Source organism: Dendrobium catenatum, unplaced genomic scaffold (genome assembly GCF_001605985.2).
Source record: "Dendrobium catenatum unplaced genomic scaffold, ASM160598v2 fragScaff_scaffold_390, whole genome shotgun sequence".
Lineage (NCBI taxonomy): Eukaryota > Viridiplantae > Streptophyta > Magnoliopsida > Asparagales > Orchidaceae > Dendrobium > Dendrobium catenatum.
Genome location: NW_021318852.1, coordinates 6,184,906 through 6,202,206, shown reverse-complemented (window position 1 = coordinate 6,202,206; position 17,301 = coordinate 6,184,906). Strand labels below are relative to the sequence as shown.

The following is a 17,301-nucleotide window of genomic DNA, read 5'->3' as shown; positions in this document are numbered from 1 at the left end:
AATAACTTGAAAAATAATTTTTAATTTAAAATAGTTATTATAATATTATCTAAAATAGTTACTAAAAATACTCAAAGATAATAGGCATAAAACAGAATATGCCCAAACAGACCAGAATCAGCTCATGCAAATAATTTTTATATTAAAATTTCATAATTCCAAAGAGAACGAGGGGTCGCACGTTTCGAAATCGATTTAAGACGACAAAGATATGATTTTTAAAGTTTAACTACGATAAATGGACTAAAATTTTTTGAGATAAATAATATTTAAAATAATTAAAATGGCATAAAATAATATTTAATAAGCTATGAAAACTTAAGCATTTAAAAATATATTAATAATAATTATATATTTTAATTATAATGATATTTTAAGTAATTTAACTATAAAATAATTAGAATAATATTTAATTCTTTTAAAATACATTTTTAGTATATAGATTAACATATTATAATAATATAATAGTTAAACAAATACAAAATAGTGACAAAAATTTAGGATTAGAATAATATAATACTAGTAATTATAATAAAATAATAATATATTATAGTATATAATAATAAATTAAATAAAAATAATTTTCTTTTAAAATAGTTACCCTAACTGTTTTATCAATATTTTAAAATTCACACATTCAATTTTATATAAAAAAAATTATTAGGTAGAGAATAAAAATACGATCAAACGACGGTATTGTGCGTCAAAAACGGAGCGAAAATGAATATATATAGATATATATATATAGAGATTTATTGGATTAAAATATACTTAAAATATAATTTAAAATAAATTTTTAATATTAAAACCGGCGGCAGGAACACCGCGGCGCGCCTCCCGGTTAGACGTGCGATTCCGGGCCAATGATTGGCGACCGCCGCGCATCCATTGTCTGCGATGATGCGGCGACGGTCAAGTGACGGGGCGTCACTTAAAACACGTCGGACGGCTCGTGCCCAGGACCGTTGGATCGCGCGGTTCAGACGGACGGACCAGATTGCGCCATTGTGGCGCGCCGCCAACCGCGACTGGAGGGCATGCGGTCAATCCCGACCGTGGGAAACGACGCAATCTAAACCGTGATCGGCGGGATCAACGGTCCGAGACCGGCTCAGGAGGGCATTGATCTCCCGGATTCAAACCCTAAAAAGAAAAACGCCTCGTTTCTCTCAATCGCTCGATGGATTTTTGTAAAATTTTAAAACTTATCATCTATATATGAACAGAAAGATGCGGGGCCTATTGGTTTGATACAAATCGAAGGCCCTACAATAATTCTAATTTAGATCTAAGTGTTTGTCTATTCTAAAGAGTTTTAAGATATTAACCGTTGGGATCTTCGAAATCTTTGTATGGTTGCACTTGTAGACTGTCCTCGTACGTTTTCTTCTTGAATCCTTCGGCCAAACGAGCTACGGATTAGTCGTCGGATCAAGGCCTTGACCGGATTTAGCTGTTGGATGCCGGAAATTCTCGCCGCCAGCCGGTGGGAATCATCAGGATGCGTGTCGAGAATGGTGGGGGGAAGTTTCAGGAACTCTCACACCGAAGGGATTCGGGTTGGGAGCTCCTGGATTTTGGAGGGAATAATGCAAAAGTCCTTCCATTTTAGACTAAAATTTCCATTTAAAACCTCCTAACCCTACCCCCATATTTTGACGGCTTAGATTCAATTCCAACGTCGATCATTAAGGTAGATCAAGTGATTTTGGCGGGATTTGAAGTTTCAAAAATGCTTGGAATGATAGAGCATTAAATATGCTTTTAATTCAAATAAATACGTGATTTTGACCTAATTATTGACTTGGTTTGACAAGTCAGGATTTGACTTGGTAAACAGGTCAATGTAGGTCAAGAGGATGAGGATCAAGGCACGAAAGGGTTTGAATTAATTTGGATTGGAATTGGTTTCTATGGGCTTAATGAGGTCAACAAATAACCTATTAAGGCTTTGGATTTGACCAAGTCAAAGTTTGACTTGGTCAGATCTAGCCTATTTAGACCCATGGATGGGGCTCGAGCTTACAAGAGGTTTGGATCAATTTAAAATTGATTTGGGCTCTAATGGCCAATGGGTCGATTTTGACCCATTAAGGCTTGGGTTTGACCAAGTCAAAGTTGCTTAGTTCAACCTCAAACCAACCATGCCAAGTCTGGGCAAAATCGAGGTCAAACACTCACAACATTGTATTAACAAAATAGAGCATGTTTGTTTCTCCCACAATAATGTTTAAAAATTAAAACATAAGTTACAATATATTAATTTTAAGACCGCAAGATTCCCCATGGTTGGAAATTGACTCCCTTGACCTTTTCTTAAGCCATGTAATTTAAATGAATTATTCTATGCGGATGTCGAACGTCATCCAGAACCCAATGGAAAATGCACCATGTCACCCCCTACTTTAATACCGCGGGCTCAATATTGTTCGGTTACTGGATGACGTGGTTACACCTTTAATTCACGTCTTAAATGGTAAGTTATGTCCGATGTTCACACATTAATAATGCTCTTTTGTAATTTAGGGTATTCCTCCCACATTCCAAAATAACAAAAAGAAACATTTATAAAGTTACTACCTGAGGGTATCATCTTTGAATTTGATATATTTCTTGAAAGCTTAGCAAAGTAAGGATTGAACATATTTGCTTTTACGTAGGGGTGTCATCTTGGGTCAATGGGTCGGGCGGGCTTGAAATTCAGGAACTGACCCGACACTATCGGGTCAACCGAAACCCAAACCCGTTTTTTAAAAATGTGTCAATTTTTCAGCCCGACCCGCGCTTCGGATTCGGGGTCAACTCGACCCGACACGGATTTTCCAATTAAACATGAAAGAACGTGACGAGCTCCATCGCTACGTCCAGTTCCAGTGAGGCGGCGCCGCAGCGATGGCTAACCTGCTTGACCCGACTCAAGGCGTCAGCGGCGGAGCACGAAGCCAGGTGACGCGACTCGACGTGCGTCGAGGCGGAGTCAACGCGGGCTTCGGCGGTTCTGGCCCTCGGGCTCGGAGTTCGGCCGTTTGGGACTTGCACCGCGCAGGCGTGCCCCCGCGGCTACGCGCAGGAGACTACCGTTTCGGAGACGACGGGACTTTGCACCGCTTCGGGACCCCGTGCACGCGCAAGCTAACGCTTCGGGCAGGGGCGAATGGCACTCGAATCTTCGGGCAGGGCGGGCTGCCAGACCCAGGCAAAGAAATTATTCAGTTTCAATTTCGGTGTTGCCGAGTCAACCCGAACCCGTACCCGTTTTTGAAACGACGTCGTTATTGAACCCGAACCCGACCAATTTCACAAAACGGGTCGACCCGAACCCGGATTTTTTCGGGTCGGTTCCGGGTTCAGGTTTCGAGTCGTGTCAAAAATTAACACCCCTACTTTTTTTAGCAACTCATTTGATCTGTTGGTGCTTTGGCTACCAACCAAAGATCATGAGTTTGAACCTTAAATATGAGATATTGTATGAATTTATCTTTAATTGACTTAAATGTCTCCTAAAAAAATCAAATTTGCCTTTCTTGTGCAAATAACCTCGCGTAATCCATTAGGGCTTCCCATTCACAAACATATCCCTCCATCCAAGGTTGCATAGAAGGACATATCGGAGATTTCATCTCCACACCAAGTTTTCTCGGAAGAAACTCCATCATATTTCGGATAAGTAACTGTTAATTGACATTATAAAATCAATGAAATTAAAATATATATTCTTTCAACATTGAACAATTATTTAACTTTTTTATTTAATCCTTTTTTTTTTTTTTTGTAATTTTATTTATAATGGTTGTTTACGATACGATTCCATGAAAAAATGAAGAAATATTTGTTTTTTATAATTTCATTTCTTATTAGGCATCATGATAGAAATCATTACTATTACATTTATTATTTATGCATTATGATGTTTTTTTCCTTCTATAACTTATTTTCCTTCATGCAATTTGATTAAGAAAACAATCAGCATTTTCTAATTTTTAAAATAATCTCCTTATTTTATTTAAAATGTTTGTTAATTCAATTTACTCCTTTTCTCAAATTACAAATATGCCAAAAAACAATTTCAACTAATGTTTGCAGTCAATCGATTAAAACTAAAGTTTAAAGAAAGTTGTAATAATAATGATTAATATCACAACATAATTAAAATTACAAGATAATTATAATAATGATAAAATATAAAAAGAAATTATTTAAAATAAAAAAAAAACATTTAGAAAAAATAATATATATTTGTATTTTTATTTAAACATTTTTAGTTTTTAATATTTGAATTTTAAATTTTATTAATTATTTAGATACCATTTTTTCAGAGATCTAGATTTACCTGGTAGCCTGCAGCCAATCCAACGAGTAGATCTAGATCTAAAGAACTTAGATCTACAGTACTTAGTTAAGTAATAATTTTTATATTATTTAATTAAATTTAATTAAGTATAGTTTATTTAATAATTAACTTATTAGTGATTATATTCCACAACTTTTTTATTATTTTTTAGAGCAACTTCTTACTTTTTATTATAATTTTTTTTGAAAGTAATGAAAAATTAGGTTAGATTCTCAATTAAGAAGTCCTAAATGGGAAGCTTTGCACACAATGATATATATAAGCTGGTGATTGAATTCTGTGAACTTAAAAAAACAAATCCTAACCATTATATATATTCGAGAGTAGTTAAGATAGCAAAATTTTATATTTTCTTCCCAGTCATCCTTTAAAAAATACTGCAACTTAAATGAGGAAGAGGAACAGAATATTCCATAGCGAGCCTAGTAATCCAAACAAAAAAAACAAGAACGAGGCATTGTCTTCTTCGCTGGGAATCAAAAATAGGTAGAGAGAGAGAGAGAGAGGGGATTCTGACCCGATTGAAGACCATGAATCCGATATCCAGATCGACTCCGTCGACGGCGACGGTGCTAGCGTGGCCGACGAGATAATCTTCTTTCTCATAAATCACCACCTCCGCGCCGGCATTTACAGAGCTCGAGAGCCTCCGAGAGACCATAAATCCCCGCTCCCACTACAGCTACCCGCAAGGCAACTGCCCCTCTTTCTCAGCTATCTCTTTCCATCTCGCAATTCAAAATCCCCGGCGCCGGTCTCTTAAACCCTAGATTCAATCGAATAAGCCTCAAATCTCTTGGCTCTTATCTCTCCCTTTGATTTTAAGTTGTCAACAAATGTAAAGAGCGAGGAGAATATAGATCGAATATTTTTTAAGTATTTAAAACATAATAATTTTTTAAAATATTTTTATAAAAATTATATTAAGATGAATTAATAATCGTAGGCTTCATTTTATCAATATAAAGTATAAACTTATAAAAAATAAAATTTTATATTAAAAATTTACTTTAAAAAAAAATAAAAAAGAAAAGCTGTCACTTAACCACCTAAGAAATATAAGCGGTCTCAACTTGTAACGCTAGATGTATTCAGTAAGGTAATTTGACATTTATTTACTAATTAATTTGTCAAATAAAAAATAAGATAAAGTGTGATATATTTTTATTTAAAAAATAAAGGAAATTTTGACTTTATATTCCACTAATAATAATACGCAATTGATCATTTTTATATTTAATTTCTTCAAGAAATATATTGAATTTTTTTAATAAAATAAACTTAGTGTATACAAGTGTTATCCATTATTGACCATTTTCTAAGTACATTTCTTCAAAAAAATAAACCAGAGAAATATTTGACAAATTATATGTATTATGATATATAAAAATTAAATTCAATTAGGATAAGTTTTTTCTTCAACAATTTATTTTGAGATGAGAACAATATAAAAATTGATTGATTAATCATTATTATATGCTAGAATAATCACTACATTAGAGTTTGATTTTAATTTCTTGATTTTATACAAAAATTCAATACATTTAAATATTTATTTTATACAAAAGTCCAACACATACATATAAAAGAAAAAATTCGCAGAAGTCGACATAATTTATACGTAAAAAATACCGAGAAGAAAAAAATAATATGATCTAACCCAATTAAAATGTTTTAATGTTTTATTATGCAAGCAAAATTTCATAAGTTTGCACTATCCCCTTAATTTGGAGAAAATAGGGTTACAAAGATACAAATGCTAACATAATCTCCTTTGCTTATAGTACATATTATTAGAGAGATAGTAGAGGATGATGACACTCAAATGACATGATGATTATGTGACATGGAACTGGTAATGACGACCGGACAACGACGATCAAGGAATGGCAATCATTGACAATGATTAGGTGATGAAGGTTAAACAAACATAGTTATATGTGATCTAACAACAACAGAGCAACTACGATAATTGAGGGTGTCAATTTCTGATCCGACTCGAAAAATTCAGGTTCAGATCAACCCGTTTGTTAAACGGGTCGGGTTCGGGTTCAAATTACTGACCCATTTGAAAAACGAGTCGGGTCCGGGTTGACCCGACAACCCGCGAGTCGACCCGTTTAACCCGATTTCCGGCCCTACTCGCCCAGTTGCCCGCACTCGTTCGCGATCCCGCCCGCACTCGCTCGCGCTCCGCCCTCGCTCGCAGTCCCGCCCTCCCTCGCTCGCGAAGACGCGAACCCGCTCCGCCCTCGCTCGTGATCCCGCTAGACCCACTCCTCCATCGCTCGCGATGACGCGAACCCGCTCTGCCCTCGCTCGCAATCCCGCTGGACCCGCCCTCGCTCGCGATCACACTAAATCCGGGTCGGGTCGTGTCAACCTGGCAACCCGTGCGGGTCGAGTCCGGGTTGAGCCGTTTAGATCCGGGTCAACCCGGGTTCGACCCAAACCCGACCCGTCGACCCGAATTGACACCCCTAACAATGACCATTAATTTCAAAGATCATTAGAGTCGAAAGTTGACCGAAGCTTTAAAGTTCTTCAGACTCACCAGCTCCCTTCAATTTTAAGTCAAAATCGAATCTCCGCCTCATGTGGAGAATAGAGGTCTGCTAATATTTTCTTTTGATAGATTTGAATAAATTTAACCAAAATCCCCAAAACACCATGGGATGGTCTAAATTGATTCATTGATCATAATTCATTTTTGTAGCTTATCAATGTCTTATTGATCTTAAAATTTAATTATGTTGAGCTCATTGAATTTATCCCATCTAAACACACATTTTGACTATAAGGGCATGAAATTTAGAGATTGTTTGTTTCTTAAATTAATATATTAAAATTTGTAAATGTGATTCAAGTGATTGATTTGGGCTGATTCGGAGTCAGATTTGAAACACTTTTAGAATAGTTAGGATCATTTTATCGAGACGTTTACTTAAAGCAGCGTTCCAATTATCCTAAATTTAATTTTAAAATTTTCCAATTCAAAAATTGAACTCCGATCTATGCATGATCAATCAGATTTTCTAATGATATAGGTTTTGCTTAGTATGGTTTTATTATTATTTCTTAAAGTAGATTTTTAGTTTTAAAAAAAAATAATTTTTAACTAAAAAGTCGTTTAAAGAAGCACCCAAAAAGCTATTCCAAATAAAATCATAATTAGTTAATTAACAACTGTAATATTAATAAATTGTTATAAACTTTAAAATTATTGTTTGATCTTTCTGAAAAAATTTTAAAAAAAATTGTTTTTATTTCATAGAATTTTCAAAATTAGTTTTAATGACATCAGAACTTATGATTAATTTTAAAAATATGCACAAAATTAGAATTGCCTTTTGACTATTCCTCTCTTTCACACTAAATGGCTAATTGACTTTCGGTGACTTCACTTTGTTCATAATCTTTTTTTTTTATGTCGGCTTATCTCTTTGTGGCTAATTGACGAACATTAAACGTATACTAAGACACAATCTATTATTCAAATTTTATTTTATAATTGAAAAATAAAAGGCTGTCTATTTGATAGAAATAAAAATATACAAAAAAATTTTCTTGAATAAAATTTAATTTTTAAATCGAAATATAATATATAAAAATATTTTTCATAATTACATGAATATTAAATATAAAATACATATGCTATACCTCTAATGTTTAAAATAATATTTGAAATGATATATATTTTAAATAATTCATAAATAAATATATTATATGTGTATGATATTGTAATTTACTAACATAAATAATTATCAAGATTATGTTCTGCCCTATGATTAAGACTTCATTTGAGACGACTTTTTAATGATTTGTAAAAGAGCTTTTTAGCACAGAAATTTTAATTTTTTACTAAAAAATTATTTAAGAATCATTAAGAAAATTGCCCAAAATAAAATCAATGGCCTAGTTTAGTTGGTTGTTATTAGTGCATTTTCAGTTTTAAAACAACTATCTAATATAAAAACTTCTTACTCAAATAATTTTGTATTAAAAAGCATTAAATAAATCGTCTCAAATGAAAGCCAAATTTAATAAAACTATAGATAGATTGCAGCTTATCCTCCATAAAAATATTTTATGAGGATTATTTTTATAGTAAATAAAGAATAATCACATACATATTTAGCAATTTAGGTTTGTAAATCAATATATTATGCACTTGATATATAATTTTATAATATTTGATTGTATTTATAATAAAATAATTATTTAACTAATTTAAAATATGAAGGATAATAGTTATAAATTACATTTTTTATCATCTTATATTTAATATTTTTAGAATAACAAATTAAAAAAAAAACAAAAAAAAAAACATCCAAAGCAAATCTCAAGCCTAAGAAATTTTTTTAAAAAGTTAATTTACACCGCCACCAAAAAAAATTCCTAGCTCCGCCTTTGTATAAGCTCGCTAATAATGATCCAGGTTGTTATTTTTTAAGAAAAAAAGTTACTAGTTTTTTAGGAGAGATTATTCTATTCAGTGTTCAAACGCGTCCGAAAGACTAATCCGAATGCGTCTCATCACCCAATACATTGTGCATTGGATCACGTGACACATCCAAATTGACCTTCAGACTCGTCCCGACACTGCACTGCTAGTAATAAATTTTCTAGTTTTAGAATGGCCATATTAATGGAAGAAGCCGCCCTTATATTATAAATAAGGGTATAAATTGATCAAGGTAACCCCAAAACAATACACTCAATCAACCAATCTATATTAAATTTTTGAAAAGACTACATCAGTCACATCAGTCCTTTTGGTGAAGAAGATGATGCGGCAAATCTTTTAAGCGACAGGGGAGTTAAAGGAGGTGAATCAATCTCTTCGGTCAAGTTAAGATGATCACGTCTAACAAGATCTAATTGCTTATTAACTACAGTTCCTAACGGCGTCCTTTGACCACTATAAGGTATCGAAAAGCTCCTCGGAACCGAAGTCGGTGGAGCTGGCAGCGGCATCGCCGTCGGCGAAGAAACTGGAAATATTCTTCCTGTTTGAATCTCCTGACCTCTGGAGATTAATGGAGCTGAATGACCAACAAAACTGTTCTGTATTCCAGATTGTGGCAGCGAAGAGATTGGAGGTCTAGGAAGCTCATGAAGTGCACTAATCTTTGGAGATGATAAAGCGGTAAGAACCTGGGAATGAGATGCAGAATCCTCTGTTTTTGGGAAACCATAAGGAGCAGAAAATGCCTTGATTGATCCAGATTTTACCATTATCGGACCGGAGAAGGCTTGCCATTTCATCTGTTTAGGAGACAGTGAAGGTGTTTTTGGCGATCTGATGGGGCTTGGAGAGTTCTTGTCCTTGAAATATGGTGGTTTATGAGGTTCCAATGGAGAGGTCTGTTTCTGCTCGATTTCCAAACCAGCTTTGGTTTTAGGAAGGGCAGAAGAAAATGAAACATTTGTAGTGACAGATGCAGAGTTCTTCACATCCAGCGGTGTAGGAAGGGCATAGGTGTGATACTTTCTTGTGGACTGAGGCAGTCTGTCTTTTGTTTTGTCAGAAAAATCAAACTTGATATCTGAAAAAATTGGGGCCGACTGGCTGCTATGGGTTGGATTTTCATTGCGAAACAGCAGTTCAGCCTGTTTTTTTGATATATTTTCCTGCTATGGATGAATAAACGTGGATAGTAAGGGAATGAAAAAATCATTTTTCAAAAATCTAATTTGAATTTATCTAAAATAATTTCTAAGTAAAAAGTATAAGGGTAATAATGATGATGATGATATTCCAAGTCTTGTGTTCAAAAGGAAGAAAAGATAATTTGAGTGTTCATTAGAGGAAAGTGTTATAATCAGCAAAGAAATAATCAAATATCCTTCTAAGATATTGCACGGCAATACAAGATATTCGGAAGCTCAGGAAGTTACTTGGGACTGGAGTTTGAGAGGGGATAGAATTGCTTTTTTTTTTTTTGTTTTTTTGTATTTCATGTTTTGGTTCAATATTGAAAGCCTTAGATTTGTCAACACTTAAATTAATAATTACCAAGGGGCTATTTGGTTGCCTGCATTTAAGGTGTAAAGTAATCCACATACAGGAGTTTTAGAAATTTTGGTGTTTGGCTTAAAGTAAAATGTAGAGTGTAAAAGAATTGCATTCCAAATACCCCCAAGTAGTATATTTTGAGTGTATTTGGAATTCCTCCGATTTGGACGATTTCCAAACACTGTAAATGCACCGCCATTGCCACCATTGCCGACCACCGTCTACCACCATCGGCCACCGCCACTACCAACGAAAAACCCCAACCACCTCCCACCGTCGGCTGCCAACCAACATCGACTGCCCATAGCAACTAGCCGATGGTCACCACCATTGACCACCGCTCCTAGCCACCTCCCTCCACCGCACGCTGACAATCACTACCACCCTCGACAGCCTCCCACCGCGAACGACCGCCCCCGCTAATACCGCCTACGATACCACCATCGACCACTCCCGCCGACTGCTGACCGCCCAGGCCAGAACCTTCTTTTGGTTTACATTGCATTCATTTTACTTCATAACAAACAAAAAAAGTGAAATCATGTATTTACTTTACATTCATCCAAACAACTCCAAAGTATTCCTCTTAGACTGCATTCCTTTTATGCTGAATTTTTTTATTAGGCAACCAAACAGCCCCTAAAGTAATTTAAGGTGAGAGTTTGTATACACAACATAAAGTAGTGGTAACAAACGAATATCTTGAGAACTTAAAGAAAATAATTAAAAGAAAAAATTGACCGTGATGGTACAATTTGACAAGTGATAAATTGTTAATCTTACCATTAGGTTGCAAAAAGAGGCAATGATACAGCATCATCAATATGGCCTAATAATTCAACCAATTCAATTCAGGCATGCTCAATTTCTCATAGGTCAATCCTAAGGAATCAAACTAGACAACAAATGAGCAAAGAAACAGATCGGGTTCCATGTCCCTCTAAGTACTTCATCGTCTAAGAGTGAATTATACCTTAACCATTTTTATTAGTTTGAATATATTAAGAATAATATAATTTTATCATTAATTAAGTTTGTCATTCTTTTTTTATATATAAGGCTTTCTGCATAGACTTTCAAGATTGATTTGGATTATTGATGATATAATAAGTTCAATGAAAATGTTCCCGCAACTATTTAAAGCAGCATGGCCAACAAACCCTGGGTTATAATTAAATTCAATGAGAGTAAACGTTAGACAATTTACGTGTGTACAATCTAGAATGGTATAGGTCTTCTAGAAGAAAGCTGATTCAAAGTAAAAAAAAAAAAGAATTAAATTATGTTAAAAACATTGCTTAGAACTTGAAATCTTACCTGCACAAGTTCCAAAGATGATTCCTTTGTTGGCGTACTTTCAACTTGATCTAGCTGCAAGCAAAAACAAATTTAAAATTTTATGCCTAGTATCTCCACAGAAATGAAAGCATTAACTAATACAATCTTTATACTTAGAATAGAGAGAAAAACTAAAAAAATTGTCTTAATGAACAGAGACATAATTAAAAAAATTAAGCAGTGGCTTAAAACTAGAATATGTTCTTCACCTCCATTGAACTTGCGGCAAGAGCATTGTAAGCTTGTTCATTCAATCCATAATCAAAACTTAATTCTACATCTTCGCTGCTATCTGAACAAAAAGAACCACCGTCATCATCAAAATCTGTGCAATCATCTTCGAGTCCTCGGAAATTATAATCAATATGCTGCTGTTCTGTGACAGCTTTTACATGTGGTTCAATCAGCTCCAATGACTTGAATCCTTTCCTAAAGAAGTTCAACTGAATTCCAAGAAGAAAATGTATAAAAAAATTTCCATTAGAATATGCTTTGCTGGAAGAAAATAGAATCTGGACATCTGAAACTGGCAAAAAGCACCTGTGCACAATGGTGACGAGCAGCCTGAGTGAGAAGACTTCGTGATTGACCCTGCTTCAATGATTTTAAGCGGAAGATAAAAAGGTCTGCATCCTCCTCATAATCTTCACGAGCTGCTTGCAGCTGCTGTAGAGTAACTGCCTCTCCTTTAGAATTTCTTGATCTTCCTTTTACTCTAGGCGCAGTTAACATCAATTTATAGTAATCTCTGTACAAATGCGCCAAAGTTGAGAACAAATGCAAAATAATGAAAGAAGATTAAGCAAAAGTACAGTTAATAATGTATACCGCTTATCATCACATTGTTGTTTCATCCCCTGCATGAAAAAGGTAAATGGAAATTAAATTTACAATACATAAGGACTTCTTCAACAGATAAAATGTATACACCAGTACAGCAGAACATATCTGAAATAACATGCAGTAGACTAAGAAGCGAACCTCTACAATTTGAAGTTCCCCAAGAAGACACTCTGATGGTTTTGTTATAGTCTGGATAATATGAGTACGCTGCACATATATAATAGGAAGCATTGGCCAATGTACAATAGTTTTCTCCGTTTTATTGCAAAAAAATGCTTACAAGACATGAGAAATCTAATAACTGAAGAGAATAAATGGAGTTTACATAATTATCAACAAGCTTCTGAAGTTCAAATTGCACTTTCCCAAGCATCAATAAAACCCGACCTGCGAGGATTAAAAAAATATAGATTTAGATAAAAAAAGTAAAACTTTCATTGCTAGGTCTCAAGACCAGGATGAGAAAACTGGAGAGTTATAGTAGGTGTTCAAAAACTAGCACAAAACTTGTCGAATAATTATGACATAAATTCTTTGTTATTGTTGTTGATAAAAAAAGGTTAAGGCATTTCAACCATCTTATGAATAATTTAACAAAGAAATACCATACAAAAATCACTAACTTCTAGGTCTTTAACCATAGCATTCATGTGCTTTTATAGTGCCTAATAATTCATAGTTGCCAACAAGTTCATGGCATATATTGCACGTGCCAAAACCAGTATATTAAACATGAGGTTGACAAGCAAGAAAAAAAAGTTAAAAAACATCAAATCTCAATAATGATAAGAAATTAATATATGCTCGATCAGATTTCAATATGTCACAGATTTATTTTGATACACGAAATTGCTAATTTCAGCAAAACATAAAAAAGTAATTAAAATATTTAATATTCTACAAGGTGAATGGAGAAAAATTAATCTAAGGCACTTACCACTATCTTCATCATCCTGCAATGCATTCTTTTCAAGCAGGCATGTGCCCATCTCACGTAGGGCTTCAGAAAATTCTGTGGTAAGATTGTGTGAAAAAAGATTATTCAAATAGAAAAATAAAATAAAATCTTAAAAATTAAGGGGGCCTATGTTGTAAGTTGTAACCCATAATGAGTTTACCATATGCACTATTTGCAGTGGCAGCAGCTGTTGATAGTAAACCATCATAACAACTCTTCATGTCTTTCATGTCCTATAAAAGAAAACGGAGTTAAGTTTAGACAGTCATAAGTGAATTCTTCGTAAAACAAGAAACAAAAGGCTTATTTCCCTTGCTTTTGATAAGCATCACTGAATATTTTTTTGGATAACTATTATATGAATTATGTTCCGTGTTATATGAGTTTAAGTTCTAGGCAGAAAAGAAGTCAATGTTAGCTAATTTTAAGAATAGATTGGTGAATAATATAGCGGGACAATAGTAGCATTTATTAAAGATAGGATAGCTTAAAATAAATTTAAGTGGTTTGAACATGTAAATAAAAAATAGAAAATGCAAAATAAGATGGGAAGATAAAATTAGTATTTTTTATCACATTTGGTTTGGTTTGGAGCCCACAATGAACTCCTCCATGCCCATATACTTATTTTCATTCCTAGAGGCTTGGAAAACAACTCGAACATGTTCTTTGGGTCCATAGACTTGAAATCTCAAATCAAAGCCATTGTGGAGACAACGGGGTAGGGCTCCAAAATCTCAAACATCTCCTGATCATGACAAACATAATAATCTCCAATAAAACTTCAACTATCTAAGATCTATTCATCAAACTAATTATCGTGATAAGCATATCCAATCACAAAATTTACAAGCTAGCAAAGCCCGCATACACTTACCATAACCCAGTGAAGAATTAAGTTTAAAAAAAAAAAGTAAAAGCCTGAAATTTGATCAATCGAAAGCCTATTCTGTCATCTATACAAACAGAAAAATCATCATTCTTTTGTCAAACAAAGATTCGCCTCCTTAATTTACTTAGATGTTATGTAAATAGCTGTAAAATATAATATAAACTCAAAAAGGTACTCCAAATTATCCCATCTGCGACAAAGCCAATAATTCTAAAGGTGAGCTTTACGCCCAAAATGTAACAATTCAAAACCTTACCTAACTTCTGATAGAGAAGAGCCTTCGTTCAAATCATCGAGAGCAAATTAAACATAAAAGTAATGAACGCACCAAGAATTTTATAAAATCTAAGCCAATTGATGGGTACAAAATATTATTGCCACTGTATATTTCACAAAGATAACGATAGTGGAGTTTTACACCCTTGCTGACCTAAATATATCACCTGATGGCAATAACCCATTTCATAAGGAAAAAAAAAATTAGGGCAGCAGTTGGGGGAAATCTCCAAACCACCACCTATAAAATAACTGAAAATACCTAGCTGTGAAGTTCGATTACTGGTAGGATAGTCTTAACATGCCTAATTCCTGATAGAGACGAGCCTTGATGCTAATCTGATTGCTATAATTAAATTAATCAACCTACTTAACCTACTCTCATACTTTACAAAAGTCCAAAACACTAATAAGCTAGCACAATTTTTCAATTAGCAAAAGCAAAGCAGAAAAAAAAATCTAACAAAGAAGAAGAAGAAGTAAAACTCTTCCTCATCCAACTCCATTACTAGCAAACCCTAACAACAACAAAAAAACGATCAAAAAGCTGCAAGAACCTGTACGGCTTGTACAAGCTCATCCAGCTTCGCCCGTGGCTGATGCTCTTTCCTCTCCCTCAGCTCGCTCCGTTGGAGCCCCATCCCCCTCAGCTTCCTCAGCGATGTTCTCATTCGCCAATCCCCCAATCGCGAGCAAGAAAGGAAGAAGAGAGATAAAGCATACGAAGGAGAACCTATTATTGACCAGACAAAGGATCAATTCCTTCAAGAAGAGGAGAGAGAGAGAAGAAGGCTACTTCTCGCTCCTCTCTCTCCCTCCCTCCCCTCTCTCTCTCTCTCTTCTCTCAGTGCTGCTCGGTTTCAAAATTCTCCAATGAGTTTTCCGCGGACCGCAATTTGGTCAAAGAAGATAATCTCACGGAGCAAGAAAAGAATGTCGTTAAGCCATACGCAAAGATAGATTAAGAAACGAAGCGATGAAATAGTAGAATTTTGAATATTGGAGGGTGAGAATATCAGCAGTCCACCAAAGTCAAATCTCTCCCTTACCCCACCATTTAAATTTTTATTTTATAAATATTATATATATAATTTATTTTTTTATTTACATTCAAATCACATATTTTTTAAATACATTTATATATTTACACCTCAATTTTCTATTTATTTATAAAATATTTTAATATCATAATGACAGAATATTATATAAATAAATAGGTCTAAATCGGGAGTAATTATTACGCCCGGACACCGAACGCATCCAAAGACCAATAATCACGCGCCACGTCACCCGGAACTCTATAGCGAGCACTCAGTATTGCTTGGTATACGTCCAGATTTTCAATTTTTTGTCCGGATGTAATAATTTTCCCTAAATCAGGAGCCTAAATCACATTTGAAAGGTTCAAAGCATTAAATGGATGAAAAAATGATATTCAAACACAGCAAGTTTACAGTCAAATTGAGCAACTTGACGAGATGAATCCAACGAGCAAAAAGATGGTTGAATTCCGGCATAGTTAAGGCACTTAAACAAAAAGAATAGGATGCTCATAGGATTATAAAATAATTTTAAAATGGTATAAATATTAATTGCATTTATAATATTATTAAAAAAAAGAATTTAATTTATTTAAAAATAAAATAAATAATTAATATTAATTATTATAATAAAATAATGAACTAGGACGTCATGTCAAAAATTTTGCCCGCAGAATTTGTATTGCAAGGCGACCAGTTACAGGTACTCTGACGTCTCAAGTCTGAACAACTCGTTATCCAACAAAAAAGCATTCAAATTACGGCTGTAACTATCCATTGACATTTAACCACATCCACATTGGAATATCTTCAAGACAAGTTTCTTTATAATCATTTTAAAATAATAAATTTAGTTTTGATTATGTTTATTAATTTTTATTATACTTCATCAAAATAATTTACAGCTCTCTTACTATTTTCTAATACTAAACTAAAATTTTTTTACCAAAAAAACTAATTTAAAAATACTAAGATAAAAAAATGATTATAAAGAATAAAATATTTTTTTATTAAATTTAAATGAGAATTTGACTCTTAAGATTTACTTGTGAGAATTATAATTTTTTTTATAAAACTGGTTGTAAAATTATTGTGGATTTAACAACTTAATTATTTTGGTTGTAAAAATTAAATTTTCACTACTAAAATTTCTGATAAGCGATGAAAAATATCAAGAAAGAAATAGTCAAATAAAATTATGGTTGTCATCTGAAAAATAAAGCATAGATAAAGCTCTCAAATAGACTCATAATAGGGAACTTTTATTACATTCGGTGCAAGGACGTAGAGGAACGTCCGGTCGGAGCCAAATTTTCGCCAAAAAACTCTGTATTTTCTCGGTACAACTAGGTATTATTTGATAATAATGATGAGTACCGCTTTTTGAAGACCAATACCGAGTTATACCGAGCTATATCGAGAAATACCGAGTTTTTTCTAGGAAAAACTCGGTACAACTTTTGTATAACTCGGTATTGCTCAAGATAGCTCGAAATAACTCAGTATTGGGTCTTCACATGATGTTATTCCTCGTTATTATTTGATATTGCTCGGTGTTTACTCGGTACAACTCGGTATTTGGCG

The 17,301-nt window shown here is 33.9% G+C and overlaps 1 protein-coding gene across 1 annotated transcript; it reads right to left on the bottom strand.

Annotated features, from left to right (window-relative positions):
* Positions 1–9,112: 9,112 nt before the first annotated feature.
* LOC110097502 (uncharacterized protein At2g33490) lies at positions 9,113–15,610 on the bottom strand. The gene is made up of 10 exons (XM_020823885.2): positions 15,235–15,610; positions 13,670–13,742; positions 13,489–13,563; positions 12,877–12,938; positions 12,690–12,758; positions 12,537–12,565; positions 12,249–12,456; positions 11,918–12,151; positions 11,688–11,741; positions 9,113–9,988 (listed from the first exon to the last, which is right to left on the bottom strand). The coding sequence occupies exons 1-10, from the start codon at positions 15,346–15,348 to the stop codon at positions 9,113–9,115; spliced, it is 1,794 nt and encodes a 597-aa protein (XP_020679544.1). The 5' UTR covers positions 15,349–15,610.
* Between the last annotated feature and the right edge of the window lie 1,691 nt (positions 15,611–17,301).

Coding starts and splice junctions, on each gene's coding strand:
- LOC110097502 (XM_020823885.2), bottom strand. CDS start 15,348: ATGAGAACATCGCTGAGGAAGCTGAGGGGGATGGGGCTCCAACGGAGC. Junction 13,564..13,669: donor CACTGCAAATAGTGCATATG/GTAAACTCATTA, acceptor ATCTTACCACAG/AATTTTCTGAAGCCCTACGT. Junction 12,457..12,536: donor CAACAATGTGATGATAAGCG/GTATACATTATT, acceptor GCATTTGTACAG/AGATTACTATAAATTGATGT.